The sequence below is a fragment of the Hirundo rustica genome, chromosome 26 (genome assembly GCF_015227805.2).
Source record: "Hirundo rustica isolate bHirRus1 chromosome 26, bHirRus1.pri.v3, whole genome shotgun sequence".
NCBI lineage: Eukaryota > Metazoa > Chordata > Aves > Passeriformes > Hirundinidae > Hirundo > Hirundo rustica.
In genome coordinates, this window is record NC_053475.1 from 2,277,926 (window position 1) to 2,305,550 (window position 27,625).

Below are 27,625 nucleotides of genomic sequence, written 5' to 3' on the forward strand. Positions count from 1 at the left end.
CCACCCGCCTCCCCGTGTTGGCGCCCTGGCTCCCCGCGCGAAGCCGATTGGCCGCGGGCGAGATAAAGGGCGGTGCGAGTCGCCGGTGCGCGGCGCCATTCGGTAGGCGGAGGGAGGTGGCGGGGAGGAGCCATCTTCAGAGCGGGAAGGAGGCCGGGATGACGCCCAGGGCCGCCATCTTGATTGGGGGCAGGGCATAGGAGGCACGGCGTTGGGCGCCATCTTGGCTACGGGCAAGGGGGTCCCCGCGCGCACGTTGTGCGGCCCGGGCCGCGGGCGGCTCGGCTCCGCCGCCATGTTGGGGGCGGGCAGGGGAAGCCGCGCGCCGCCGCCATCCCAGGTGAGGGGCGCACGCCTGCGCTGCCCCTCGGTGGTCGCGCAGGGCTGAGGGCCTTGCTTAAGGTACAGGACGGAGTGTGTGTAATCGCAGTTAATGTCTTAAGGATAAGGATTACCAGAGTGTGAGAGAGGGAGATCTTGTGAGGTAAGACGTTAAACGTACCTGCCGGTCAGTGGCTCAGGTACCGTTGTGACACTTCGCTGCCCAGCCCGGCTCTATGGCCCATCAGGGACACTTCAGTGCGGAATTGGATCGGTTTGTCTCACTCTTAATGTCGGTTGTAGCCTGCAGGCCCCACTTCTGCAGGGATTCAGGTTACCAGGGATTTGGGGCTTGTCAAGCCTGTGGAAGACTGGCTTTGCATGTGCCGCCTCTGGTGAATTTCAAACGACCCTGGTGGCTTTGTGTGAGATCCTCCTGTGGCTCCCGCAGGGTGACCGGGGCAAGTGTGGGGGTCTGTCCCCATCCCCGACCCTCGGGCACAGCTCCATGGAGCCCCTGCTTGCCGTGGATGAAACACTCTGTTGAAATGCAGCATTTATTCGCTGGGAATTGCAGTGGCAGTTGCCTGTTTTCTGAGCCTCCCTTGCCATACCCCACGGGGATTAACTGGTCAGTTTCTAGCTAATTTCTAGTTCTGCCTTATGCCAGGCTCCTCTGCCCTGCTGGCCTTCCCACCCGGGGATTTCCTGGTGAAATATATTTGGCAGTTGCACCGAAGTACCTCTGCCAGTGATAACCTGTAAAACGCCAACACCTGGCCCGTGTATGTGAGGGCTCAGAAAATTATTTTAAACATAAGAGTGCAAATGGCACTTGGAGTGTTATCCCTGGGCAGTGCTTCTGCTTTGTGTCAGCTAAGTCTAGCAGGCACAAACATGCATTTTGCATACTCGTGTCTCTCTCAAGTGCACACTTGACATGTGAGTAGGGAAGAGAAAAAGTTAAAAGTGGTCTGTGTTCTCCCAAAACCGTGTTGCTGTGCCAGGTTCTCTGGCTGGAGCCCTCATTTCTCACTGGGGCAGTGCTCAGGGGTTTCAGTGGCCAGGATCAGACATTACCCTCTGTGAAATGCAGGAGCTTCCCTTGGCCTTGCATCTTTCCAGGAGCTGGGAACTCTGATTCCTGAATCTTTGGGTTACTGGGCTTCCAGTTTGGCCCCTGTGGAGTTTAAAAGCAGAAAAGCATGTTCTTTAGTTGCTGAAGGCAACTAAATCCATCTGAAACCATGTTATTTACTGGCTCCTGCATATGAAAGACTTAGCTGCTACCTCAGATTTACAACTTCAGTGAGACAAAGAATGGGAAAATGATGGGATTACTGATCCACTGTAGCCGAGGGCCAGAGAGATAAAGTGATGTGATCAAAGAGAGCAGGAATTTAGCTGCCACACAAGCTCCCTGTGCTCCCTTGAAATGTGCCTGGTTTAAGGTGTATTTCCTATCAAGGTGTTTCTTCCATAAGTAAGGAATCCCTTGATGGTAGAGGATGCTGTGGAGACAGAATCCCTGTTTTTTGGGTTTTTTTTCCAATATGGGGTATTTCTGTCCCCTAAGGAAGAGTACCCTGAACATCCCACAAAGACTGAAACTGATCACAGGCCAGGACAGGGTCTGATTTTCTAGTAGCTGCTGAGATGAGTTTATGGTGTGTGCAGGTATTCCAGGTGCTTTTCAGGTATCTTTGGCAGAGCAAACAGGTAAATGCCACCAGAGGATTCCTGATTTCCAAAGGCCTTTCCTTTGCTGGTGTGGTCTGACTTAAAAGGCTCTTTAAGATTTGTGCAAGCTCACCCTGATTTTCCACAGTTCTTGCAGAAATGATGATTGTGCAACATTTTATCAGCCATTTTCCTGCAATAGGAACAGAATTCTTTAGACAGCATCTGCTCAGGTACTATGGGACTACGAGTGACCAGTGACACTATTGTGGTTTTCTCTGAGCCAAAAGGGAAAATGCTTTTAAGAACAAGATTACACTTGATAGGAAAACACAGCGGGGAGCAGGACCAGCCCCTGTGTGTCCTTGCATTTGTTTTGAAAAACAAACCCAGATGAAAATGACCATATTAAAAAAAAAAAAAAAAAAGAGGAGGGCAAAGGGAAAAAACCGAATCAGCTTATTTCTTTTGTATGATCCTACAGCAGTGTCCCACGTCCCACCCTGGTTCTGGCTCTGTTCCTCTGGCCGGGAAGGGCTCTGGGGCACACCCAGCTTATTGCCTTTTTGAGCCCTTCCTGCATCTGTTATCTCTTGGCATTTAATTCACCAGCAGGGAAGAAAAATTCTCAGAAACAAAACCGACCCTTTCCTGCCTGCTCCTTTTGTATTGTTACACAGCTCCACAGCCTGTGTGGGGTCACGGTCGCTTCTCTTCACAACCGTGTCCTTCACAAACTGGCAGAACTGTTCTCCTTCCTCTTCCACCCAAGGTTTCTGCCAGCGGTTTGAAAACCAAAACCCTCCTAAACAGTGGCCCAGTTCATGAACACAACCCCCTGGGCACAGTGGTGCATGTTGGATACTGCTGCCAGTCACAATTGTTTTCCTGGAAGTTCCTCTCCTGCCCCGTTATTCCCAGCAAGGCTCTAAACCAGGGAACTCTCACGGATAACTGTGCTGCCACTGAATCCCGAAGAAACCGGGGAGAAGGGGGTGTCTCCAATCCTTCTCTCTGTGGCTTTTTATTTATTTTCAACCCCTCTCAGTGAACACAGAGGTTTTATTTCAAAGCGTATTGGCAGCTCCAGCGGCATCTCACGGTGCCAGAACATTCTTCTGTGCATCGTTCACGATGCCACATCACCGCTCTGGGAATGGTTAGTGCAGGGTGGGCGGAACGGGAGCGGAATCCGAGCAGGAGCAGAATCCCTGCAGGGGTTTGTCAGCCCAGCAGACACATCTGGCTCTGACCCACGGCCTGCCCTGCTCGTGTCTGAGAGAAGGGACCAGGAGAGGGACCCAAAGTGCCTCTGCAGCTGGGGTGGTTGGAGGAGGAGAGCTGGGTGTGTTAGTTGAGCATCGGGGAGATGTGCAGCTCTTACCTGCACGCATGTGGCTTTCTGAGCAGGACACAACATGAATAAGAGGAGTGTTTCTTCCATCGATCCATGAGAGTTTGGCAGCGTGGAGTACCGTCAAAGATTGTTCTGATGGGTAGTTGATAAGTAAATGGGTTTGGAATCGACCTTAATGGGCTGTCAGTAATAAAAAGAAGTGTTCTTGGAATCTGATTTTTTACAGGGGCCGGGAAAAGGGGGAATGACTCCATGATTCTGTCATTTCTAACCTGTGTATGGACTCCCTGAGCAGGGTGTCTGTGACAGCTCTGCCACCACAGCAAGGTGAGGCCTCCTGTGCAGGGCCGGAGCTGAGCAGGTGAGAAGCACTCTGCAAGGCAGGAGAGCTGCACCTGGGCAGGGTTTGTGTTGCCATTGCACAGCCTGAGCCCCCCTTTTTACAGCTGTGCGTATTCCATGCTGCAAGCACCTCTGCGGACTTCAGATTTCAAGTAGAATCACAAGAGCTCACATTTTACATCTTTCCTTCTTTTTAAATCCACGACACAAGAGACTTCTCTGTATTTCTGCGGTTCCCCGTCCATGTTATTTCAACACTTCCCTGTCCCCACGGCTCCTCCCGATGCTCTGGGGTGACTCATTTCCTGTGCGGGAGGAACCAGCCATTTCCTGGCTGTTCAACACAGGACTTTTTTCCCTCCTAGTCGGGGTTGGAGGGGTGAAGATTAGGCTATGGTTTGACGAATCTGTCGTTTGATTAATCTGTGGTCTGATTATACCCTCTGCAACTCATCCCAGAGGTGCTTCTCTTCCCCAGAAATCACCTGGCAGCATCTGGGGTTTATGGCTGCCCCTGCTCTCCTGGCTCTCAGGGTCCTTGATTTGGACTCTGACATTAAATTAATTACCCTGACAGTGATCACTCTGACCAGGTCTAACAGTGCCATCCTTCCAGTCACTGCAAACCAGATCTTCTCTTTGTTCAACCCATTTCAGCTCATAATAAACAAGATTTTTAAAAAGCACCACAAGGCAAAGCCACTGATCTCACAGCACAGATCAAAGCCAGAAATTTTGATTTATCCCCTAGGTGCTACCAAAGTTGCTTATTAGCACTTGAGAAATCCAGATAATACCTGTGTTTGTGTTAGACACAAGCTACCAGAAGGCTGGATTGGTTCCTGTACTGATTCTGTGCCCAGCATTCCAGTTCTTCCCTCCAACCTGTGCTGCCAATTTCCTGAGCCGCTTTTTATTCCCATCCCATGCTGTGACTGACTTGTGGACAGTTCTTGGAGCTCAGGCAGTGCCTGGCCATTGGAATGCCAACCTGAGGTGTGACAGAACTTTTGAGCAGCTTTTTTCTGCTGGATTTTGAATTATTCTTTTAATCTTATTTGAACACTTGGACTCATCAACCTGCCATGGAGCTGGAATATGGGGGAAGAAACCCCTGCACAGTAGGGATGCTGCCATTGGAGTCTGAATGGAGCACATGTGGAGGGCTGAGCCCTGAATAATTCATACCTGTAATGATTTATTCATGTCCAAAGCTGGATACCTCCCTGTGACTTTCCATTATCTCAAAGAGAAGGTGGGTTCCAATTCCATTCCTCTGTCCCCAGCCTGGTGCCAGCTCTTGTGCTGGACTTGGAGCAGGGGGGTGACATCTCTGCTCAACACAAACAGGCAACTCCTGCCCTTCAGTGCCACGGCTGTGGCCCCTGACACCCAACTGAAATGTATGGACAGGTTTTTTTTTTAGAAAAAACACATTTTTCATAAAGGACAGTGGGTAACCAAGCAGGTAAAGCTCTTTTTCATGGATACAACGGGGAAAGTGAGACCGAGGTCACAATGGTTGCATGACAAAAGGTCACTCTCTGAGCATGGAAAACAGGCCCAGACTTGGTGATGTGACACCATCGAGCTGAGCTCACTCTCCACCAGAAACTGCAGTGTTTCCCACTGTAAAGTTACAGATTCTGATGCAGTTGATGCCACGTTGCAGAATGCTTTTCTGCCCTTCCAGAAACCTTGCAGGGAAGCCTGGACAGAGAGAGCAGCAGCTCAGGCTCATCTTTCCTGCCTCCTTTATGCTCTCAGAAAATACCATCAGGAGAGTTTTACAGGGCCATGCTCTGAGTTCCTGACCTGGGCAAGGATTCTGCAAGACATTCAAATTCCGTCTGTCTAGAAAGGGTGAAAGATGATCCCGTGTTTCAGAGAGTCTCCAGACCCCCAGGCAGCACTGCTCCTCACTGGCTGGTGTGAAATTTCCTAATTGTTTGACCTGCAATCTTGACTTTTTTTTTTGTCCTTGAAATAGGCTCTGCATCAGCATAATTGAAAATGTCAAATAGGCTTGAGAACCTCTCCAAGTTGCTAAAAATGAATGTGAATTTCCTCCCTGCAGCCTCACTCCGTCTCTCCCTTGCTCTGGCCTCAGCTTTCCCGAGTGCCTGGTTCCAGCCCCTCAGCATAGTTTGCATTCCACTGCCAAGAATGAACATTTATTTATACAAACAACCCTCCTTCCAAGCACATCTCCCACTATCCCAGGGCAGGGAAGTAAACACCATTTCTTGTCTGTCCATAGCTCAAGCTCTGCATTTCCTTCTTGCTTTAGTCAGGGGCTTGCTTGCAGGGAGAGCTGAGTGCCATTCTGTTCCTTCCCTGTGCCCAGCAATGGCCTGGGAAGCTCCTTCACTTCCTTACAATGATTAGATTTTGTGGCCTTCTTAAGGGTAATGCCAGTTTCCTGATCAGCCTCTCGAGGGGGCTCGCTGGCTCAGGAACAATTTCCAGAGCTGGAACCTGGGGGGCTCTGCAGGACTTTGAGAGTACTCAGCCCCCCAGATCTGCTTCTCTCCCAGCACACATTAACCTGGTGTTCCCAGTCTGTTACTGAGCTGTGCTGGTTCTCCCGGCGGTGCGGGTGGCACTGTGGTGGAGCTCAGAGGGAACTGGAACAGCAGCTCCCGGACGAGCAATGCCGCAGGGACGAGGGGAGGCAGGTGCAGTTCATGCATTATTGCTGCAGGTCTCCATCGCTCACCTGCCGGGCTCCGTGATTGTTCCTGAAACCTTAGCTCTGCCCCTCTGTCCGCAGGTGTCTCCTGTTGCATCTGCCATTCGAATGGATATGGCACAGATGCCAGACGATTCCAGACAGGACAATGTCGAAGTCTGAGCACAGGTCATTTAAATGAAAAAGGGTTCTGACAGAGACAGGCACCTGCAGAGCATCTAGAGATGCTCTCTTGGGCGTGGAGCCTGCCTGCTGCTTGCTCCTTGCCCTGAACACAGGATTTTACGGGTAGAAATTGCAGCAACATTTGAGGAGGTGTCTACAGTATAAAGGAAAGTGTGTGTGTCCCCAGGGCACACAGATCACACAGGTGTGTGCCCCCCAAAGCTCACGGAAGCACAGAGGTGTGTACTCCCCTGGGCACACAGATCACACTGGTGTGTGTGTCCCTCACCTCAGGCACAGGGATCACACCTGTGTGTGTGTGTCCCCACCTCAGGCACAGGGATCACACCGGTGTGTGTGCCCCCACCTCAGGCACAGGGATCACCCTGGTGTGTGTGCCCCCACTTGAGGCACAGGGATCACACCGGTGTGTGTGTGCCCTCACCTCAGGCACAGGGATCACCCTGGTGTGTGTGTGCCCTCACCTCAGGCACAGGGATCACCCTGGTGTGTGTGTCCCCACCTCAGGCACAGGGATCACACCGGTGTGTGTGTGTCCCCACCTCAGGCACAGGGATCACACCTGTGTGTGTGTGTCCCCACCTCAGGCACAGGGATCACCCTGGTGTGTGTGTGTCCCCACCTCAGGCACAGGGATCACACCTGTGTGTGTGTGTCCCCACCTCAGGCACAGGGATCACACCGGTGTGTGTGTGTCCCCACCTCAGGCACAGGGATCACCCTGGTGTGTGTGTCCCCACCTCAGGCACAGGGATCACCCTGGTGTGTGTGTCCCCACCTCAGGCACAGGGATCACACCGGTGTGTGTGTCCCCACCTCAGGCACAGGGATCACCCTGGTGTGTGTGTCCCCACCTCAGGCACAGGGATCACACCGGTGTGTGTGTGCCCTCACCTCAGGCACAGGGATCACACCAGTGTGTGCAGCCCAGCACTGCCCGTGTGTTCCTCCATGTTTGTGTCTGCAGTCCCTAATCCGTGCTCTGGTTCCCCTGGAGCTGAGGGGGACGTGAGAGACTCCAAAGGCAGAAGGAGCAAGAGGACAGGAGGGATTGCCCAAATCCTGTTCCCCTCCTCCCCAAATCCTATGTTTTGGTGTCACACATGGTAGCTCAGGAGCCTCGGCTGTGCAGCTTGTTTCCACATTGAGCCAGGAACAAAGATGTCCAAACACAGCCGGCTCAGAGAGGACGGGGACAGCCATGCTCTGTGCCCGCCGTGAGCCCCATTGTCACCCCGGCCAAGAACGACATCATTTCCCCAGGGCTGCAGCTCTATTAAACACAAAGCTCCAAATGATTTCCTACTTGGATCAAAGATGTGTTTGTTCCAGTGGCACTTAAGTTTAAAAGGCAGTGCTGGGGATGAATGAAACCTTCCCAGAGGCAGCTGCTGAGGCTCAATTGGTTTGTCAGTGGTGTAGTTATGTTGTGGGCATCTCGTGGTTGCCGGCCCATATGTTCCTGAAGGGTGTTGTGCAGTGGAACAGTTCAGGGAGACCTTGCTCTATGGAGAAGGGGTTTTTGCTTTTGTGGTGTGAAGGTTTGCTCATGCTTCAGATGCTGAAAGCGTTCAGGAATCTCACATTCTGATTCCAGACTCAAAGCCAAAGCACTCTGGATCAAACTGGGTGGAAGTGTATGAAGACACACAACGGCCTGTATGTGCATAACCATGGAATTGGTGGTTTATTGTAGCCTGGGATCTGGGTGAGGAACCTGCTGCATCAATGCCGTCTCCTGGTACAAAAGATGCTCCCTGTGACAGACAGAAGGTGAAAAAAGCCCTCTGGAGTGTGAAATTAAGCATTAAAAGAACATGAAGGCAGGAACATGCAGTATGTGAAGTCAGGGAGAACTGAGAACACTGGTGATGCCAAAGGAACAAAAGAAACTCAATATCCTTCAGAAGTTTTAATATTTAATTGGTGAGCTCTCTGATATCAGGGCAGTGAGCGTGGCAGGTGACAGGAGCCCCTGCAAGGGGTGTCTCATGAGGCCCCAGCATCCCCAAAACACAGGCACAGGGGCTCTTTGTGTGCAGAACCATCAGTTCTGTGTGCAGCTCCCTGCTCTGCATCACAGCACTGAATTCCTGGTTTGGGGTAAAACCAGCATCACCACTGCCTGGCAGCAGGTCTGGAAGTTGGGGCTGCATCACTCCTGGCTCCTTCCTGTGCAGGTACTGCCTGCACCTTCAGCCAGAGGAGCATTTCCATGAGCTCACTCACTCTCCCTGTGGAGCTAAGTTCTCTCCAGAGGGGAAGTTCAGCTGCATTTTCTTACTTGAAGGTCAGGTCTCAAAAAATACACGACAATACTTTATTTATTGATAAAATATTTAGTTCCATACTGCAGGATTACAAGTTCCTTCTGCAGCAGGTGGAAGTCAGTTCTCAGAATCCTTCCCTCAGGGACATTTTCAGCTGAGAACTCCAAATCCAAACCACCCATTGGCTCCGGTTTCTCTGGAATCTCTTGAGTGGAGTTGCCTGGTTTGCTCCTCCTCACATTCTGGGCAGGGTGTTACGGCTGCAGCTCTCCTGGATCCAAGGCCAAGTGTGTGTTTCTTGTCCAAAGGATCATCCAGCTGTGGAGTTTTCATCCCTAATGCTCTCAGCTCTGCTCTCAAGGAGTGGGGGACAGCAATGGGGAGCCACTCTCCAGATCCTGCTGGTCCTGGCTGCTGCCCCAGGCTGCCACTCAGAGCCCAACAAAGCTGGGGGCTCTCAGCTCTCAGGGCAGAGAGCTTTGCTCATGGCTTCCATCCCACCCCAGGGACTGGCAGGTTGCTTTGAGTTCCCTTTCCTGATGAACACCTGTCTCCCCTCTCTCCTAGGCTGCCCTGTGCCCTGGATGAGATCCTGTCCTTGGGCAGTGCCGTGCTCTGTGGGAGGCTCCCTGCCTGACCTTGCAGCAGGTAAGGGAGACAGCGGCACATCAAAACAAGGACGGAGTAGAAAATTGAGCAGGAGCCAAGGCTCCAAAGGTGGGAGCCTGCAAGGCATCACCAAGGAGCATAAACCAATGCATTTGCCCGTGGCCAAAATCCTGGGGTGCCGCTTAGGGGGATGTTTTGTGAGGGACAAGAACGTGGGGCTCCTTTTGTGCTCCCCATGCCAGAGATCCAGCAGGGACTGGAACAAGCCATCCCACAGCCAGGGAACTTCCCTACCCCTGCAAGGTATTTTGTTACCAACAGTGTTTTTTCCTGCCTCCAGGAGCCATTTCCCATCACATCCCAGCAAACCTCTGTAAATACCTGGGGTGCAGAAGTGAATGTGAGCATTTGCTTGGTGCTGGTGAGACCGAGTCCTGCACCTCCAGGCTGAGTCACCTCAGTTTCAGGGGCTTTAGACAGAGGTAGGAGGGAGCCGAGGTGTCAGTTGCTAAAGATGATCTGTATTGTAAAAGAAGTAGGTTACCATGTCCCACTGTGAACAATTAAATCTAATTACAAGTCACAGATTCACCACAAATACTATTTAATAACAATTTGCTGCCACACTCCAGCCGGAGTGTGCTGGGGGAACACGTGAGTTCAGGTCTGTGGGCAGATGGGACCACAGGGGAGAGGGTCTGGCTCAGCTCAGGGAGGGGTGGGTGCCGGGCCCCAAAACTGGGCTGAAACCCTGGGTGCTGTGTCCTGTTCCCAGCAGTGGTGTGTGGCTTTGAGTTGGGTTGGATTGGCTCGGTTCAGTTTAGCAGATGCCTGACAAAACGCCTTGTGTCACACGATGATTTTACTTAAACTTTAAAAGGCTGCTCAGAAATGTAAAAAACCCCGCAATAAACGCCTTGACGATTAAATGAAACAAGGATTTGAGCCCTCCCCTCGCCAGCCCCAGCTGTTCGCTCTGGCTGTTTGGTACCGGTGGAGCAGCACCGACCGAGCCCGGCTCGGGGACTCCCTTCTCCCGGCCGTGCCGCACCGGTGCGGGCAGGAGCCGGCGGGACCCGGGAGCGGCGCGGCCGGGGCGAGCACCGGGGGCCGAGCTCCCCCTGCCGGTACCGGGACCGAGCTCCCCCTGCCGGTACCGGGACCGAGCTCTCCCTGCCGGTACCGGGACCGTGCTCTCCCTGCCGGTACCGGGACCGAGCTCCCCCTGCCGGTACCGGGACCGTGCTCCCCCTGCCGGTACCGGAGCCGAGCTCCCCCTGCCGGTACCGGGACCGAGCGCGCTCCGCCGGTACCGGGGCCGAGCTCCCCCTGCCGGTACCGGAGCCGAGCTCCCCCTGCCTGCTCCCCCTGCCGGTACCGGGACCGAGCTCTCCCTGCCGGTACCGGGGCCGAGCTCTCCCTGCCGGTACCGGGACCGAGCTCTCCCTGCCGATACCGGGGCAGAGCTCTCCCTGCCGGTACCGGAGGCTGGCTCCTCCTGCTGGTACCGGGACCGAGCTCCCCCTGCCGGTACCGGGGCAGAACTCTCCCTGCCAGTACCGGAGGCTGGCTCCTCCTGCTGGTACCGGGACCGAGCTCTCCTTGGCGGTACCGGAGCCGAGCTCTCCCTGCCGGTACCGGGGCCGAGCTCTCCTTGGCGGTACCGGGACCGAGCTCTCCCTGCCGGTAAGGGGGCCGAGCTCTCCTTGGCGGTACCGGAGGCTGGCTCCTCCTGCCGGTACCGGAGCTGAGCTCTCCCTGCCGGTACCGGAGCCGAGCTCTCCCTGCCGGTACCGGAGCCGAGCTCTCCCTGCCGGTACCGGGGCCGAGCTCTTCCTGCCGGTACCGGGGCCGAGCTCTTCCTGCCCGTACCGGGGCCGAGCTCTCCCTGCCGGTACCGGGTGGCTCCGGCCGCGGTGAGCAGGAACAAGAGTTCCCGTTCCGCGTCGTGCCACGGTCAGTGGCCATGGCTGGGCTGTGCCGGTGGCGTCTCTGTAGTTGAGTTTGCACGTGGAATCGTGGGGCCACTCCAGCCAGCTGTCCCCAGGGCACTGGCACAGGTGTGAGGTGCCCCGGACTCCACCTTGGCACTGTGTCAGTGACGCTGCAGCATTTCCTGCCCAGGTCACTGATTTGGCCCTTGCTGATTTCAGCTTTCCAACTTCCTCCTGGGGAATACAACGCGAGCTCTTAATAATAGTTCATGGTTTCCAATTAATTTTTTTCCTTCACTCAGCCTGGTTTGGTGGTTGATTCCTGTTTGGTGGCCCGGGCAGCGCTGTGCCAGCTGCTTGTTGCTTTTATTAGCACTTTTCAGAGGCCTTGATTTAGTGCTCACAGTTACATCCCAGGCCAGTGGCTCTGGAGCGCAACCCCTCAGGAGCAGAGATAATTAGAACTTGGGGAAAAAGTGATGTCTGAGTCTTTGAACAAAAAAGGTTTTGTTTAAGGAATGTGGTGCTGGAGGCCAGTGTTTGCCAGCAGGGTCTGTCCCCTGCTTGGAACCGGTGCCTGCAGTCAGATCCTGCCCTCTGCAGACACTCCGGGTGGGATTTTCTGGGAGCATCTCTCAAAATGGAGGCATGGTGCCCTGTAGCAAGTACAGGATGTATCCTGGGAATTGTATTTCTGCAAGCAGGGCAGGAGGGGTTGCTGGAAGGATGTGTGGAAGCAGGAAGAGAGCTGAAGAGGCGCTCAGAAGTTTCTTGTACAGGGCAGATGAAGAGAGAAACAAACAACGCAGAGAACAGGAAAACCGATGTGCTAGGAAATTATGGACCCACCCCCCGGGCTCCTGCTAAGGAGGATGGGACAAGCTCCATGACTTCTGGCAGCCATGAGCTGCAGCTGCTCCACTCAGCTCCTGTTCTGCAGCCAGATGTGTTTGAGTGCGGCTTCAGCCCTTCCTGTCCTGACGCAGCCCCAGCAGTGCCCCCGTGCTCTGGCAATGCCTCCCACGTGTGTTTGGAAGCTGTCCCACATCCCCTCACCTCCAGGGAGGGTTTCCCAAGGGAGCCGGGAAGGGGGCAGGAGTCAAGTTTAAGCACTGCTGGTCTGTATCCTGTTGTTTTCCTACCAGGATTGTTGCAGTTTCCTGCACTGTCTTATCTGGAGCAGGGAAGCCAGCGCTCTCCAAATCTCTGGCTCCGTGCGTGTGCCAGGTTCTAATCTGCAAAACAGGCGTTGGAGCCCGTGAGAGGAACCAGCCAGGGCTGTCACAGGGCAATGGGACAAGGACAGAGGGGGCAAAGGGCTTTTAGTGCCTCAAAATTAGCGTCTTTATGTAGTGCTCCTGTTTGCACAAGGCTGTGTCTGTTGTGTGGGTTCAGGCCTTCAGCACACCTGGGAGGGCGGAAGATCCCGCTGGTGACATTCTTAGGTGACTCTGTGTCTGACCTTACAGGAGGATAAATCTCAGAAGCTGCTGAGTTTGCTTTCCCCCCCCTCACCAAGGACTCAAAGGACACACATAAAGCCTTAAAACAAAAAAAGCATTTCCGTGTTTCAGTCAGCCCGAAGTACACTCTCCCCTGAAGGGCTGGAGACTCCTGGGGAATTATCTGGCCACATTTTCTGGAATACAGAGGTAAAATCAGCACCCACAGCACTGAGGCTTAGAAAGCTGTGCAGAGCAGGGCCTGAGAAAGCCAAACCTTTTAGATTAAAAATAAACAAAACCAAAAAACCTGAACAACAAAACCAACATTTTTTTTTTTTTTTTTTTACGTGGGTGAACCTGAGTTTACCTAACTGTAGGTTTTAGCAGTAGACTGAATTCCCTATGGGTTAAAAAAAATTGAAGTCCTTTACTGTACAGCTCTGGAATGTCCTGTTTTCCTGCAGAAAGGTGTGGGTCCTGTACACAGTGTCCATTATCAGATGGGAGCCTCTCCTGGAAAGAGGATTAACCCACAACATCACTCCCAGTCACACAGACACTGAATCAGGCACGAGGATCCGAAACAAACCTCAGCCCCAAACTCTAAGCCCAGACCCTTTCCCACAGGGATCCCAGAGTTGCTGGGAGCAGGTAAAAACTGTGGAAAACATCAAGATGGATTTTTATTATTCAGAGGGAAGACACTTATACCAGTTCAGCCTCTGGGGGAAAGGACAGCGGTCACTTTTCTCACTCAACTGTGACTGAATCCAGACTGATTCCACTTGCCACTCCTTTGAGGGAATCTCAGCTGCTGGAATTCTGAGGGCCACAGCAGCCTTGGAGGTCTGTAGCTGAGCACCAGAGCCTGTACTGGGAACTAAATAGCAAGAGAAAAAAAAGGCTTTTCTTTCCAAGAGATCAGGAAGAGGAAGACATGTGCCTGGAGATAAGGAAAGATAAAAGCATTCCATTTGCAGAGGTCTGTGATAGGGATCAAGATGTTCATCTGCCAAGTCAGTAATTTTGTGGCCGTATGACCATGCGGAGCTTCCTTTCCTGTTACCTTTTCCCACACTGAGTGAAGGCACCAGATTGTTGGCATGGAAGTTCCTTTGAGTCTGTCTGAGTGCCCTTTTGGGGAATTGCACAGGCTGAACTCGAAGATAAAACTCTCTTTTACTTCAGGAGGGAAAATGGTTCTTCCCCCAGTTTATGTTCATCATGTAGGGGCTCAGTGGGAGCAGGCTGTGAGCTCCCTGGCCTGGGGAGGTGGGAACAGGTCAAACACCTCTGGGCAGAAGCTTGGGCAGAGCCTGTTTTCTGTGAGGGGTCAGGGCAGCTGAAGTGGCCATTGGAGGTGACTCCCTGCCCTCTTTGCTGGGATTCATCAGGAGTGAGCTCACGGGAACATTAGATCCCATACAAGGCCTTGATTAACATCAAGAGCTCAGATTGCATTCGCTGCTTCCAAAAAAGCTTTTATTGTCTGATTTTTTTTTTTTTTTTTTTTTGGTTAAAGCAGCAGCAGATTTCAGTAAAAAATTCTCAGTAAATCCCGCCTTTTCACATTCCACACGCTGGCACGCGCAACCGCCAAGCACTGGGGCTAAAATTATCTGTGCTATCATTAGGAAGGAACATATGGATTGATGGAGCCTAAGTGCAGGAGGGAACTGTGCTGCTGTGCTGCAGGCTCACCTTGAAGAGAGCAGTTCCCCTGGTCAGCTGGCACCTGCGAGCGGTGTGAGCTGTTCTCTTTGGATGGGACAGCCGTGTGTTGGGCTGGATGGGCACTGAGGGCACTGGACACACAGGGCACTGGGCACACAGGGCACGTGCAACGCTGCTGAAGGCATGTTACGTGTTCCCTGTGACACAGAAACAGGGTTGACCTCTAGGCTGCTGCATGGAGCCTTCTGAACAGATGGGAGAATTTCAGATTTAGTCTCTTAATATAAATACAAGTTGCATGTTCAAGTCCTTCAGCTGGGAAACTGCCTCTTGTTACTGTTTGCAAAGTCAGAGAACGTCAGGTTGAGCCAGCCTCACTATTCCTGTTTCTCTCTCTGCAGTTCAGCACTTGGAGACACAGAGCTTGCCAACCCCAGAGCGCTGAAGGAATGGCTTGCGGAGTTCAGTTTGTAAAATTCTATTTTTGGTGTTTATATTTAGTTTCCGTTTCGTTAGTGTTGCAGAGACTGATCCTGCAAATATTTACCCCAGGCAGGTTTTGTGTGTAGAGTTCCTGGGAGTGCAGTGGGAGCTCAGCCCAGCGAGGTCACAGGCCTGCAGTGAAGAAATTCAGCTTCATCTTCTGCTCAGGGTTTTATATATCTACATATACACATATCTCTGTATATAGCACACACATGTGATGATCATTTCAGGTTCTGAGTGAGAAAGGCCATTCGAAGAGTCACTAACTGATCCCCCCCTGAGAGAATGCTCAGTGAGACAGAAAGCAGCAGCATGGTGAGTGTTCTGTTACGGCATAAATAATAGCACAGACAAGAAAGAATGAACAAACTGATTTTTAAAAGGAGTCCTGAGATTAAACTGTAGCCCATCTACAATTATTGCACTGTTGGGGAGGGATGGAAACAGCCCTAGAACTGCTGTTGTCTGCACATCCTCTCTCACTCACGTTCTCTCCAACACCTTTACAGAGCGAGAGTGCCAGAGACGAAGTGCACAGCGGTGCCAGTTCCCTTCAAGTAGATCTCTCCAAACTTGTGAACTGGGCACATGCTCACGGGACCATATGCAACCAGATCCCAGCCCTAGAGTTTATTCAGGACATGGAGTTCCTGAGCAACAACAACGCTGTGCTGTGGATGTGCAGATTCGGACATGCCTATCACTGGCCCTGTGGGAGCTTAAACGACAGAGGTGAAGAAGAGATGGAGGCTGTAAGAAGGAGCAAGAGGCTCCTGTCTCCTGAGTCTTTGGCAATGGAATCTGGCTTTGAGGAAAAGAGGCTCAAGCTGGCCCCATCAGAGATGGGTCAAGCAGATTCTGGGAGCACAGGGTCATCTGATAGATCCCGAAGGGTCACTGAGCAGAAGGTTGACAGTGCCTACACAAGGAATAACAAGCCTGAGGGGTGTCAAAATACCAGGAAACCCATAACATCATTTTCTGCAGCAGAGCAGCACTTCTCAATGTCTGGTAGTAGAATCCAAACTGGTGAGCAGGACATGAAATCTGAAAGTGACCAAGACTTACTGATCATCTCTGAGCAATGCGAGGCAGATGAAGACAACCAAGGAGACAGAATCAGCCAGGATAATGTGTCAGAGCCATCTACTGAGGAGTTGGAGGTGCTCCCCTGCCAGAATATGGCATTAGACCAGCCAACAGCCTCTGAAAGAGCAGCCTTTGCCCCCACGGCAAGGCCACCCCTATCCCGTGCCTACATTCTGCAGACTCCTGTCAGTGACTTGGAGGACCCGAGCAGGAGCATCCTGAGACTGGGTCCTTTCACTGCTGCAGTGCCCATGGCTGAAACTTCCAGAGCAGGGAGCCCCCCGGGGTCAGCAGCATCAAAGGTTCATTCCAAACCCCTTCCTGTTCCCAGCACTGAAGCCAGAGCCCAGCATGAATCACAGCCCTCAGTGGCATTCTTTGAGCTCCAAGCCACTGCTGATGTTCAGCAGCATCTCCAGCTGAGCCCTCCAGAGTGTGGCACACTGGGAACGGGCTCCAGCGGGGATGGTGCTGAGAACGTGGGTGAGGACAGCAGCTCATCAGGATCCGGGCAGATACCTTGTTCTTCAGCCTTACAGAGTCCAGAGAGCCATTCACCTGCAGCCCCAAACGGAGGTAAGACAGCCTGGAGTTCTGTGCCTGCAGGGGTGTGGGGGTGTTCTATTAATCACTTTCCCAAAATATCCAGGGAGGGCGAGTTCACATCACTGCCAAGGTCTGTACTGCAGCATCCAAGTAAATCTCTTGGATTTGGGGCACTCCTGTTTCTGCTCAAGGGGACTACAAAGTTGCCTGCCTAAAGGAATTGGTACTTCTGTAGGGAATGCCCTTCTCTGGGGTACCCAAAGGTGTTCTTGGCTGTTCCCCAGCCCCAACATCCCAGTTTGAATACTTTGGTCTTCCATTTTACCCAGTATTCCCACGCAGTATGTTGTATGTTGTGAGAGTCCCTGTGGGAAACTGGAGCCAGAGCAGGGAACTCAGATCTCAACAAGAAACAAGAGGAAGTAACACAGGGAAATTGTGGTCAAAGCTTAGGCTGCATCAAAGCCTATGTCAAAACCTCCCAGCTCTGGCAGTGGCAGCAGAATGTCAGTCCTGCATAGCAAATGCAGGACTCCACACCCTGCTTTTGAGATTGAAGGTTTTCATATGTGCTGTCCTGCAGCGCAGGGGCCGGGGCATGGCCTTGCAAAGGGCAGAGGTTGCTGAGGCAGCATTTGGGGTCTGCCTGGGATGTGCTTACAGCACCTGCGCTGGTCCTGAAAAGGCTTAGGGGCTGTTGTTCTTTGCAGAGCCATAACGACACAAACTGCCACCGTTGGGGGTTGGGAGCAGTACTTTACTGTTTTCATAACTGACATCATGTGTCATCTGAAGGGACTGGGAATTCTCCTGGGAATGTCTGTGTCGTAGCTGTTTCTGCCAAGGTAACTGGCTCATGGCTCAGAGGAGGCCTCAGCATTACTGATTCATGAGCTGTTCCTCTCTGCACCGGGAGCAGTCAGTACAAAACAGGTCCCAACCCCAAACCAGTGGGACAGCCGTCAGTCTTTCAGGATGACAGCTAAGCCTGTGAAAAAGAACCTGGTGCAAAAAGGGGAATCTCTAGGTGTTGGCTCATGAGCCCTTTTTCCATCACCCTGGACGAGTCACAGGCGAGCAGATGGAGCTTTCCAGCAATCCAAAGAATTCATTTCTCATGCTACATCGAACTAGGTAGATGTGGTATTGCCATGGCAACTTGAGAGAGAGCCCAATTGGAATCCTGGCAATCCTTTAAACAAAATCATAGTACACTTTTTACTCACCTGTTTGTTCTCCCTCACCATCCACCCCAACCTTTGGTTCATGCCGTTATTTCACAGTGAGATGGGAATTTCCCTGTATGGCAGTAAGCAGGGCCAGCTGCAAAGGGAGGGGGAGCAGGAAGGAGCCTGACTTTCCCTGGAGAGCTGGGCACTGTTGGGTTGTGCTGCCTGGTGGAGAACACAAGCGTGACCCACAGTTCTGGGGGAAGGGGTTTGGGAGAGTCCTGTCCTCTCCGAATGGCTTCCAGAAAGCAGGTAGACACTATCCTGCATCACCTTGTTTTACTGATCTTCCTGGATTCTTGCTGTCCACAAAGCTGTGTCTTGTCCTTTAGATATGAAGAAGACAGAGAAAAGGAAAAGCTATACCATTGGAGACATAAAAGTGTTCAAAGAGTGGCTGAGGCTGCACCACCCCTCCGAGACGCGCAAGATCCACGCGCTGCCTCCTGCAGACCTCGACCACTACCTGGTCTCGTTCTTCATCTCTGCCAAGAGACGGAATGGCGTGGATTTTTCTGCCAATTCCTTAAGGTTCTTCCAGCGCAACATCAACCTGTACCTCAAGGACCACAACTACCAGTACAACACGTTGAGAGGGCCGGAGTTCAGCGTCTCTCAGGAAGCCTATAGATTAAAGTATTGGTACCTGTACCATCAGAAGGAGGAAATGAAGGAGAAAGGGTGGAGTCTTGTGGAGAACCTGACGGATGAAGATGTGGAAAAACTTCTTAAGAAGGGAGTTTTAAGCAAGACACACCCTCAGGGCTTGCTGCACCTCATGCTCACCAACCTCATTAGGGGGTTTGGGGTGCACACCCACCACCAGGCCCACGAGCTGTACTGGGGACAGGTGGTCCTGAAGAAGACCAAAGGAGGGGTGGAGTACCTGGAGTGGAAGGATGATCTGAGCCCTGGGGGAAACGAAGGGGAGCTAAGACCACAGCTCTTTGCCAAGCCTGAGGATCCAGAGAGCTGCCCCGTGGCCGATTACAAGCAGTATGCCAGGAAGAGGCCGCCGGACATGCTGAATGACAACCACCCTCTTTACCTGTCTCCCAAGTCACTGTGCTCTGTCTGGGACAAAGTGTGGTACAGCAGGAAGGCACTGACAAAAGCCAAAATTGATAAAATCATGAAAGTTATTATCCAGGACATCATAAGAGCCATAAGGAACACCAGCACATAGGGGTGTCCCTTTGGCTTTGCACCTTCAACCGCTCCAAGGCTGCTCTGAAGAATTCTGTCCCAATATTTGGTGTAGGTTGAGAATCAGCATCCTTCTGCTGGGTTTCGCCTTGGCACTGAAGGTACCTACAGATCTGCAACGCCCTGGCTTTCAGGGAAGTTCCTTTGTTGTTGTTTCTGTTACTGGAATTGATAATTCAGTGAGTTAATGAAAATCTTCAGTTTCACATTTGCTAAACAAGTTAATGTTCTACCACATGGTCAATACTGTTAGAAACGACCAGAGCTGATACAGAGAGGGCTTGGGGGTGGCAGAGCCTGGCCAGGAGCATCAGCTGCACCCACATTTTGAGGATGACACCCCACACAGCTCGGCCTGGGACACAGACCTGCAGGGAAGGATGAGCAACATGAGGTGAGCGATGACGCTGCCAATCCCAACCTCACAGGAACGCTTCTGACAAGGCTCAGGTCATTTCCCTTAAGGAAAGATTCATAGACTGAAGAAGTTGTGGCTGTTTTAAGAAGTTACTTTAAAAGTCTGACAATGTTGAAAGGTTTTATGGTAAGTGGTATCCCTGGAATGCAAAACACAACTCCACAAAGGCACTGGGAGGTGTGTTCAGCTCTGCTCCGCTGCCCCAGCGCTGTTTAGTGCCTGTTACAGCTCAGTCGGGGTTTTGCTTGCACTGTTGACAGAGCCAAATAAAAGAACCTTTAATTCAGTCCTGTCTGAACAGCAGGTGATGCTTTCCTGGCGTGTTCCCTGTTGTGCTCAGTCTCCCCTGCTCCCAGCCCAGTGGCACAGGGCTGTGGGCCCTTTGAAGCCCTATCAGCCATCCCCAGGGAGTCAAACGAAGCCTTGGGGGGGTCAGGCTCTTTGCCAGAATTGGTCCCATTCAACCAACTGAACATCAAGAAGAAACTTAAGGACGTTTGAAGAGGTATAAAAACAAGACAAACTTCTCAGGTGCTGGAGGGCGTCTGCCAGCTCGTCTTGTGCTTTGGAGCACCATGACACCACGGCTGAGCAGCTGTCCCGAGGGTCCCGCGTCCCAGTCCGCGGTCACACTTCTGATCCCCGCTTCCCTCAGCCACTAGACCAGCCCGGGTCGGGCTCTCTCCTCCCCTTCGCTGCTCGGTTCAGCCCACGCCCAGGGCTGGGGAACGAGCGGCTGCTGACGGGAAGAACGGGTTGCACCGTCTGTGCCGCTGTGACCTGTCACAGCACCTGGGCACCTCCCGGGACCCCCGTCAGCGCTGGCTGAGCAGGGTCCGGGTCCCAGAGGGGTCAGAGCTTGCAGAGTGGGGTCGGTACCGAGTCCCGGCCGGTCGGTACCGGGGTCCCAGCCGATCCGTACCGAGGTCCCGGCCGGTCGGTACCGGGGTCCCAGCCGGTCCGTACCGGGTCCCGGCCGGTCGGTACCGGGGTCCCAGCCGGTCCGTACCGAGGTCCCGGTCGGTCGGTACCGGGGTCCCAGCCGGTCCGTACCGAGGTCCCGCTCGGTCGGTACCGGGGTCCCAGCCGGTCCGTACCGAGGTCCCGGTCGGTCGGTACCGGTCCCGCGGGCGCTGCCCGGGAGCCCCCTAGCGGGGCCGGGCGGACGGGCACGGACCGCAGCGCGGTTGGGATCGGACGGGACTTTAAAGCCCACCCGGTGCCATCCCCCGGTGCTACCCTCCAGTGCCGCCCCCGCCCCGCGCAGGGACTCCTCCCACCGGCCCCGGGTGCTCCCAGGCCCGCCCGGTGGGTTCCCGGGGCTCCCCCAGCCCAGCAGCCTTTGGGACCCCCCAGCCGCAGCCCCTGCAAGACCCCAGCCCCACAACCGCGGGGGTTCCTTTGAAACAGCAGAGCAAAAGCAGTGGAGCAGTCGGACAACTGGCCTGGAAGACCGAGAGAGTATAACAACTCTTTAATAAATTAGCAAAATAAACAGCATTTATATATATATTTTTTATATTTCATTGCTGCATCTCCATGGATCACAGGAGTTAAACCAATGTTGATTCCCAAGTCCCACGGCAACACTGATCCAGAGGCCTCAGTTCAGGTACCCCTAAGGCAGTGCTCAGCCTCGTGGTACTTAAAAACCTAAAACCACTGAGAAATAAAACACCTTTTTCGTAAGCCTGAGACACAGCTCCCGAGGGGCAAAGTGAATTACTGGGTGATTTCACCTGGCTGGCTCCAGGCAGAAGTGATTAAAAAGATACCGATCCAATTTTTTCCCTCTTAAGAAAAAAAAGTGTTCCTCCACCCCACAGCGAGGAGGAGGAGGAAGGAGCAGATCTATTGCATGGGAGGATTATCAGTTTAACAATACACCAGATGGATTTTCAGGGTTCACGTCTCTGATTGTCACGACGGCCAAGGGTGGAACTGATCGAGTATTTAGGTCATGCATCAGCTGATTGTGACCCCAGGGGTCCCTCAGTCCTCATCCCGGACGTACTGTCCGGCCTCCCAGCGCTGGGCCATGAGGTTCTTGTGGCGAAACACTCGGGTGCTTTCCACCACCTGCAGAGACCAGAACGTGCAGGATCTTTATAAAAATGAGACTTTCATAATGATCTGGTTTGCAGAACTGCCCCCTCTCCGCCAGCTCCCCAACCCGCTCTGCCCGGTGCAGTGTCCACTCAAGTGGTGCCCGTGGCCCCGTGGGAGCCAGGGCAGTCCTGTCCACCCCTGTCCATCCCAAAAGCCTCCAGGAGGGAGGGGAGCCGGGGAATGCGGGAGGGGTCAGGGCAGCGTGAGCAGAGCCCCGCCTTCGTGAAGGGCTTTACCTCTGTGTTGACCTTGTCAACGGGTTCGATGCCTGCGTACTGTGGAGAGAGGAAAACACGATTAGATAACAGCAGCCTGGCAGGGGAATATCCAGAGGTGGCCGGAGCTGGCTCTCAGCAGGGGCACAGGAGAGTCAAGGGAAGGCAGCACATGCAACCAAGCCATCCCTGGGGTTGGGGGAATGGTCCAGGCCAGGATCCCCCACAGGAGGAAGCTGCTGCTCCTCCCCGGTCCCACCCAGTGCTGGCAGCTCTGAACAGCAGGCGCTGTCTGTGGGGCTCACATGGTCCCTTGATGGTGCCACCACCACCAGGTCTCCCACCGAGCCGAGCAGCTGGATCTCCAGCTCCAGGTGGGAGTCAGGAACCTCCAGCCCCAGAACCACCAGTCTTCCCCCGGGCACGAGCCCCCCAGCCACTTGGCACAAGCAGGGTGGGCATGTTCACCTTTCCGTCCTCCTTCACCCTCCTCCTCCGCTCCTCAAAGGGGCTGGAACGTGACGAGTCAGGGGTGAGGGTCTCTGCGCTGCCCTGGGAGGAACTGGTCACTCTCAGCGGGGTGAAGGATGAGATCAGCCCCAGGATCCCCGTCTGGTGTGAGGCAGGAGAGGAGGCAGGAGAGCCGGACACTGAGTAGTTGCCACTGGCACCTGAGGCAGCTGTGAGAGAAAGAGCATCGGGGGGGTGAGGGACCTCAGTTCCACTCCCAGGGGGTGGAGACCCACAGGAGTGTCAGTCCCCTGCCCCAAACCTGCTTCCATGGCAGGTCCAGCAGGTTTGGTCAGAGCCGTGACCCCACGCCTGGGCCCCAGCCAGGTCCTTCTGAGCCCTTCCAGCTCTGTTTGCTGCTGTAATGTGACACAAACGCATCGAGACCTGAGCAGCTCTGGAATCCTGCAGAGCCGATCCCTCCTCAGCAGCAATTCTGCTGACACCAGTGCGCTGGTATCAAGTTCTCCCTGGACAACTCACTACCAGCACACAGGAGTCCTGACAGGCATCCCACCAAATAATTTCTCTGCCACCTTGTCCCTCTGCCCCCTTACCTGAGCTGTGCCGAGAGCGGGAGCCCTCCTGGGGAACACCGTGGCTGTAGGTGTCCATCAGCCGCCGCCGCTGCTCCTGGAGCTCCTCTTCCCTCTGCAGGTCACTCCGGATCTCCTCCTCGATCAGCGCCGACGTCTGGGGCTTCCACGTCCGCAGCCGGTACTGCTCCTCCCGGCCGTCCTCCCTCCGCAGCGGGCTCTGTGTCCCCATGTCCTCCACGAAGGACACCTTGGGCTTCCAGAAGGAGAGGGACAAGTATTCTCTGGGCAGGACAGCGGTGCTGGCGGGGCTCTGGGTGGAGCCGGGACGCTTTCCTCCCCAGGAATCCTCGCTCCCCCATTTGCTGGCGCTGGCGGAAGCGTGCTGGGACACCAAGGGCTGCTCCCGGCTCCTCTCGCTGGCGGCGAAGCGCGGCTGGGACAGCTGGAAGTGGGCGATGCTCGCTGTGTAGGTGGGAATGCTTCTCCCAGCCCGGGTGTCTTCCACGGGGCTGGGGCTCGAGGGCTGCTCCACCACAAACTCTTTAACCCAGCTCCTTCTCTCCTCTGCCCGCTTCAGGGGAGTGGGCTTCTGTGGGGGGGCTTCCTCCTGCTCGAACACCCTCCTGCGCTCCTCCAGCTCCTGCTGGGTCCCCCTGTCGTACGTCCCCAGCAGCCTCCCCTGCCTCTTCAGATCTTCCTCACGCTTCGTTTCCTGTTCAATTTCCCTCTGGACGTAAAGGGAAGCGCGGCCTCTGTCCTTCCCTTTCCTGCCTGGGCCGGGAGACGCGTGAATGTTGAGGACAGGCTTGGTCTGGATCTCCACCAGCTCGCTGCTGGAGGTCAGCCGCTGGATCCCCCTTTCCTTCCAGAGGTTCTCCTCCCTTTCCATCGCCATGCGGATCTCCCGCTCGATGGGCGTCTCGTTGCTGACCCTCATCTCCTTGCCCAGGCCGTTGCTGCTGGCCCTCAGATCCACATTGAAGGTCTCATTGGAGGTGCTTCCGTCGCTGGCATAGCCCGCAGTGGCTTCGTTATACATCTCACCCAAGCCAGAGTCCAGGTCTTCTCTGGACCATGCTTTGGTCAGGATGGACGTCTTCCCAATGGGGTAGGACCTTTCTGTGTGAGCCTTTCTGGGAGAATAAACCTCCTCTTTCTCGGGTGTCTTGTGCAAGGACATATCATAAACCTGGTAAACGCTCTTGTCTGCCCGGCTCTGGCTTGATGCGCCGGCACTGCCGTAGCCTCTTGTAGCCTTCATGGCCATCTCAGGGCTGTACCACTCTTCCCTGGAGACTTTTGTCACTGACTCTGGCCTTGGGGACATGGTCTGCTGCCCTGGGCTGAAAAATGAGCCTGGGTTGGTCTTCTCCAGCATCAGGAACTGCTGCCGAGCCGCAGAGAAGTTGATCTGCTCCGTGTCAATGTTCTCAGGGTCAACAGGCGTTGCAACCCTGCCTGGGGAGGGTTTGTCAAAGCAGATGGCAAAGCTGCCGGGGACACTGCCCGTGTACCTGCCTTCACCTTGGCTGCCCACACCAGCGCTGATGGAACTCAGCTCATCCACGGAGCTCCACCTCTCCGCTATGGTGGAGCTCTTCCTCATCACCTGGCTCCGGATGACCTCTTTCCTCTCATCTTCAAGCTCCCTAGCTTTCTCAGGTGAGATGTTGGGTGGAGGGACCCTGTACAGGTCTTGCTCCTCGTCATCGTAGAGCTTTGAGGGTTTCCTCTCGCCCTTGTAAGCCCGGAGGTCGTACAGGCTTCCCGATCTCACCACCTCTAGCTTGGACTCCCTGTCTGGGGATGGGGTCCAGACATCTCTTCCACCCTCCAGGAAATACGAGGGTGACTGGGACCTCCTCTTCCAGCTGTAGCCATTTTCTACCCTCTGGGTGCTGTGCTGAGCGGAGCCGAACACGTCATCGTCACTGTTGGCCCTCAGGTCTGCCAGCGAGTCGTGCCTGTGCGAGGCCTGTGGCAGCTGGAACACAAGGTGCCTGGTGACTCTGTCCATCTCCCGGGAAGAGTCACCCCTGAGACAACCTTGTCCCACACAGGGGCCACTGCTCAGCTTCGAGGTCGCCCTCAGAGTCCCAATTCAGCAGAGGCCGAGGGTCTGGACCTGGCTGGCCCTGCAAGCAGGAGGGGAGAGAGGATTGAGAACAGCAGAAGGAGCAGATGTAGATGCAGTGGTCCCTTCTCCCAGCCTGGTACCAGCATCCTTGGCATGGGACAGAAACTGTCACACCAGCCTGCCCTGTGTGGGGCAGGAGCAGCCAGAGCACAAAGCACCATTCCCAACAGGATCTGCCAGGACCCAAAAGCCCACCCCACGTCTGTCCCCCAGCCTGGCCGGGTTCTGAGGGAGCACAGCCAAACCTGCCACAGGCAGTCAGTGCTGCCTGCACCGCCAAAGGCAGCGAGACCTCAGACAAGCTCCTGGTGACAGCGCATCCAGCTGGGCACCGCTCGGGCACGGACGGCCTCGGGCCTCTCCACGTGCACAGGGCAGGGAGGGACCTCCAGTCCCGGGCAGCCCTGGCAGGGAGAGGCGGTGCCAGCACCTGGGCCACCCCTGCATGGGATATCTTCTTGTGCCATTTACTGGAAGGAACCTCCAAAGAGCCCCGCTCTAGAAACAGCGGGGTCATAAAAACGGTTTCATGGCTCATAAAACCGGGGGACTTTAACCCTGGCACACAGGGCAGGAGTGAGCGGCCCCAACCTCGGGGTCAATCCTCCAGTGCTGGCTGGGCCAGAGCTGGCTGGAACAGCCAGTGCCAGACAGGGAGGGGCAGCACAGGTGGGTCCCCCATGAGACAGCAGCTGCCACCCCAGCGCAGATGCCATCCCTGGTGACACAAATGTCACCCGCAGACAAGCCCGGTGTGCCTGGAGCTGGCACCACATCCTGTGCCACTCTTTGCCGAGGCTGAGCCGTAGCTTTGCTGTCACTTGTCACTGCTCCTAGCTGGGCTCCTGTGTGCCCTTGCCGGTCAGGGTGTGTCACCGCTGGGCACCGCTCCCGGGCACTCACGGCCTCCTGGGAATGTGCAGCAAAACTGGAGCAAGGCCACGGTGATGGCAAGGGCAGCCCAGAGCTCGGGGTGCCACGGTACGGGCGAGCATAGCTCAGGATGAGGCTCGCCCGGGTGGAGGCAGGTGCCAGGCCTTCCCTGCATCCGGAGCATCCTGGTTCATCCCCAGGACGAGAGCACTTCGTTCGTGCCTCCTTCCTGCTGCGATCCTGGTGACCCAGCCTCCCCTGCTCACCTCCAGCCCTCCCGGGATCCACCATCCTCCTGCAAAGCGAGGGCTGGGCCCCAGCCAGGAGCTTTTGAAACCTTTCCTGGGGCAGGAGCACGTGGCTCTCATTAGCTGGGACATCCTGGCCAGCCCCAGGCGATGCCTCACCGCTGGAGCTGCTGCCCAGCCCTGTGCCCAGCCCTGGTGGCTCAGCCTCTCTGCCTGAAACTGTACCCGCCTGAATTTACCTGCTAATTCCCCTGCTGTGATTCACTCTTGCTCTTTTATTGCTCCTAATGGCCTGGATAATGAAAACCATCTGCCCACGCCTCTTACCATGTTTGGAGGGGACCAAGTCCCGGCTGGAAGGGGACCCCCACACCGGGGAGCGCTGACGGCGGGCACGGGAGGGGAGCAGGGACGGAGAAACCAGCTGGGCTCTTATCAGAGCTCCCGGCCGGCTCCACGCAAGCGGAACGGCCCCTCCCAGAGCTGCACCCAAAACATTCTGCCTCCCTCAGCTCCGTCTGGTGCTGTGGGGCTGCGGAGCTCGGGGGTCCTGGGCTCGCCCTCCCCCATGCTGCCCCTGGCCCGGCCAAGCACGGTGGGAGCTGCTGGGCAGAGCAGATGACACTGCCACCACTCTGGCCTGGCACCCCCACCATAAGGAGACATCTGAGGCACTTTCCAGGGTGCCCCCATCTTGGGGGTTCTGCACAGGGCCGCAGAGCTGCAGTTGCACCCACCCTGTGCCCACCCTGAGCCGAGGGCTGCCCCCAGACCGGCTGATGCGCACGAACGTCCCGGCACGTGTCCAGCGTCCCTCTGGTGCCCACCCCGGACGGCGCCAGCCCTCGCTGCCACCATCCCCGCGTGGGCACCGCTCCCTCCAAGGCCGGGGGGACACAGCGTCCCCCCGGTGCCTGGCGCTGCCCTCGCCCCCGACCACGCTGCACTTACTGTCCGGGGCGCTGCCAGCGCAGGGGTCCCCATGCTCCGGGGAGGCCACGCGGGGCACCCGGCTGAGCTGTGTGTGCCGGGGCGTGGCCGCGGTGGCGGCCGTGGGGTGTGGGGGGTGCGGGAGAGTGGCTGCGAGGCCCCGATAAGCTCAGCACCAGCGAGCTGCGGGGAATTCCAAGAACCGCGTCGGGCTCGGTGCCCCGTCCCCAAATTCCTGTGCTGCCGTCGCCGTGCTGCAGCTGGTCCCGTGCCCGGGGGCCTGCCCTTGGCCCCGACCCGTGGGACTCAGTGATGCCCCTACAACACCCATGTGCCGCTGCATCAGTGTGCCCGTGCCTCAGAACAGCGGCACGGTGCTGTGGCCGTGCAGACATGCACCTTGCTCCAGGCGCTTTCTGCCCCTCCATGGATGCAGCTGCAGTGATGAGGAGCCCCGAAGCTTCAGCAAGAACCTGGATTTCCAGCTCTCCCTCCAAAGCCTGTCAGCCCCAGAGGGCAGAGGAGCCCTGAGCGAATGTGGCAGGAGCAGCCCGGGCTCTCCTCTCACACCACGGAGCCT

General features: G+C 55.2%; 2 protein-coding genes across 5 annotated transcripts; one reads left to right on the top strand and one right to left on the bottom strand.

Moving 5' to 3' along the window:
* Positions 1-392: 392 nt before the first annotated feature.
* On the top strand, positions 393-19,769 carry LOC120763435 (uncharacterized protein KIAA1958 homolog). Of its 2 annotated transcripts, none has more exons than XM_040086729.2 (5): positions 393-484; positions 9,416-9,496; positions 15,227-15,311; positions 15,506-16,661; positions 18,193-19,769. In XM_040086729.2, exons 3-5 carry the CDS (start codon positions 15,282-15,284, stop codon positions 19,044-19,046), a joined length of 2,040 nt encoding a protein of 679 aa, XP_039942663.1. In that variant the 5' UTR covers positions 393-484; positions 9,416-9,496; positions 15,227-15,281; the 3' UTR covers positions 19,047-19,769. The 2 variants fall into 2 exon arrangements, with proteins under 2 accessions (XP_039942663.1, XP_039942665.1); XM_040086731.2 differs by lacking the exon at positions 393-484 and adding an exon at positions 9,099-9,135.
* A 1,187-nt stretch (positions 19,770-20,956) lies between these two features.
* Positions 20,957-27,181, bottom strand: MISP (mitotic spindle positioning). Of its 3 annotated transcripts, none has more exons than XM_040087024.2 (5): positions 27,067-27,181; positions 22,876-24,992; positions 22,277-22,488; positions 21,830-21,868; positions 20,957-21,563 (listed from the first exon to the last, which is right to left on the bottom strand). In XM_040087024.2, exons 2-5 carry the CDS (start codon positions 24,872-24,874, stop codon positions 21,477-21,479), a joined length of 2,337 nt encoding a protein of 778 aa, XP_039942958.1. In that variant the 5' UTR covers positions 24,875-24,992; positions 27,067-27,181; the 3' UTR covers positions 20,957-21,476. The 3 variants fall into 3 exon arrangements, with proteins under 3 accessions (XP_039942958.1, XP_039942959.1, XP_039942960.1); XM_040087025.2 differs by lacking the exon at positions 27,067-27,181 and adding an exon at positions 26,443-26,507 and having other exon boundaries at positions 20,981-21,563; XM_040087026.2 differs by lacking the exon at positions 27,067-27,181 and having other exon boundaries at positions 20,981-21,563; positions 22,876-25,021.
* Positions 27,182-27,625: the final 444 nt, after the last annotated feature.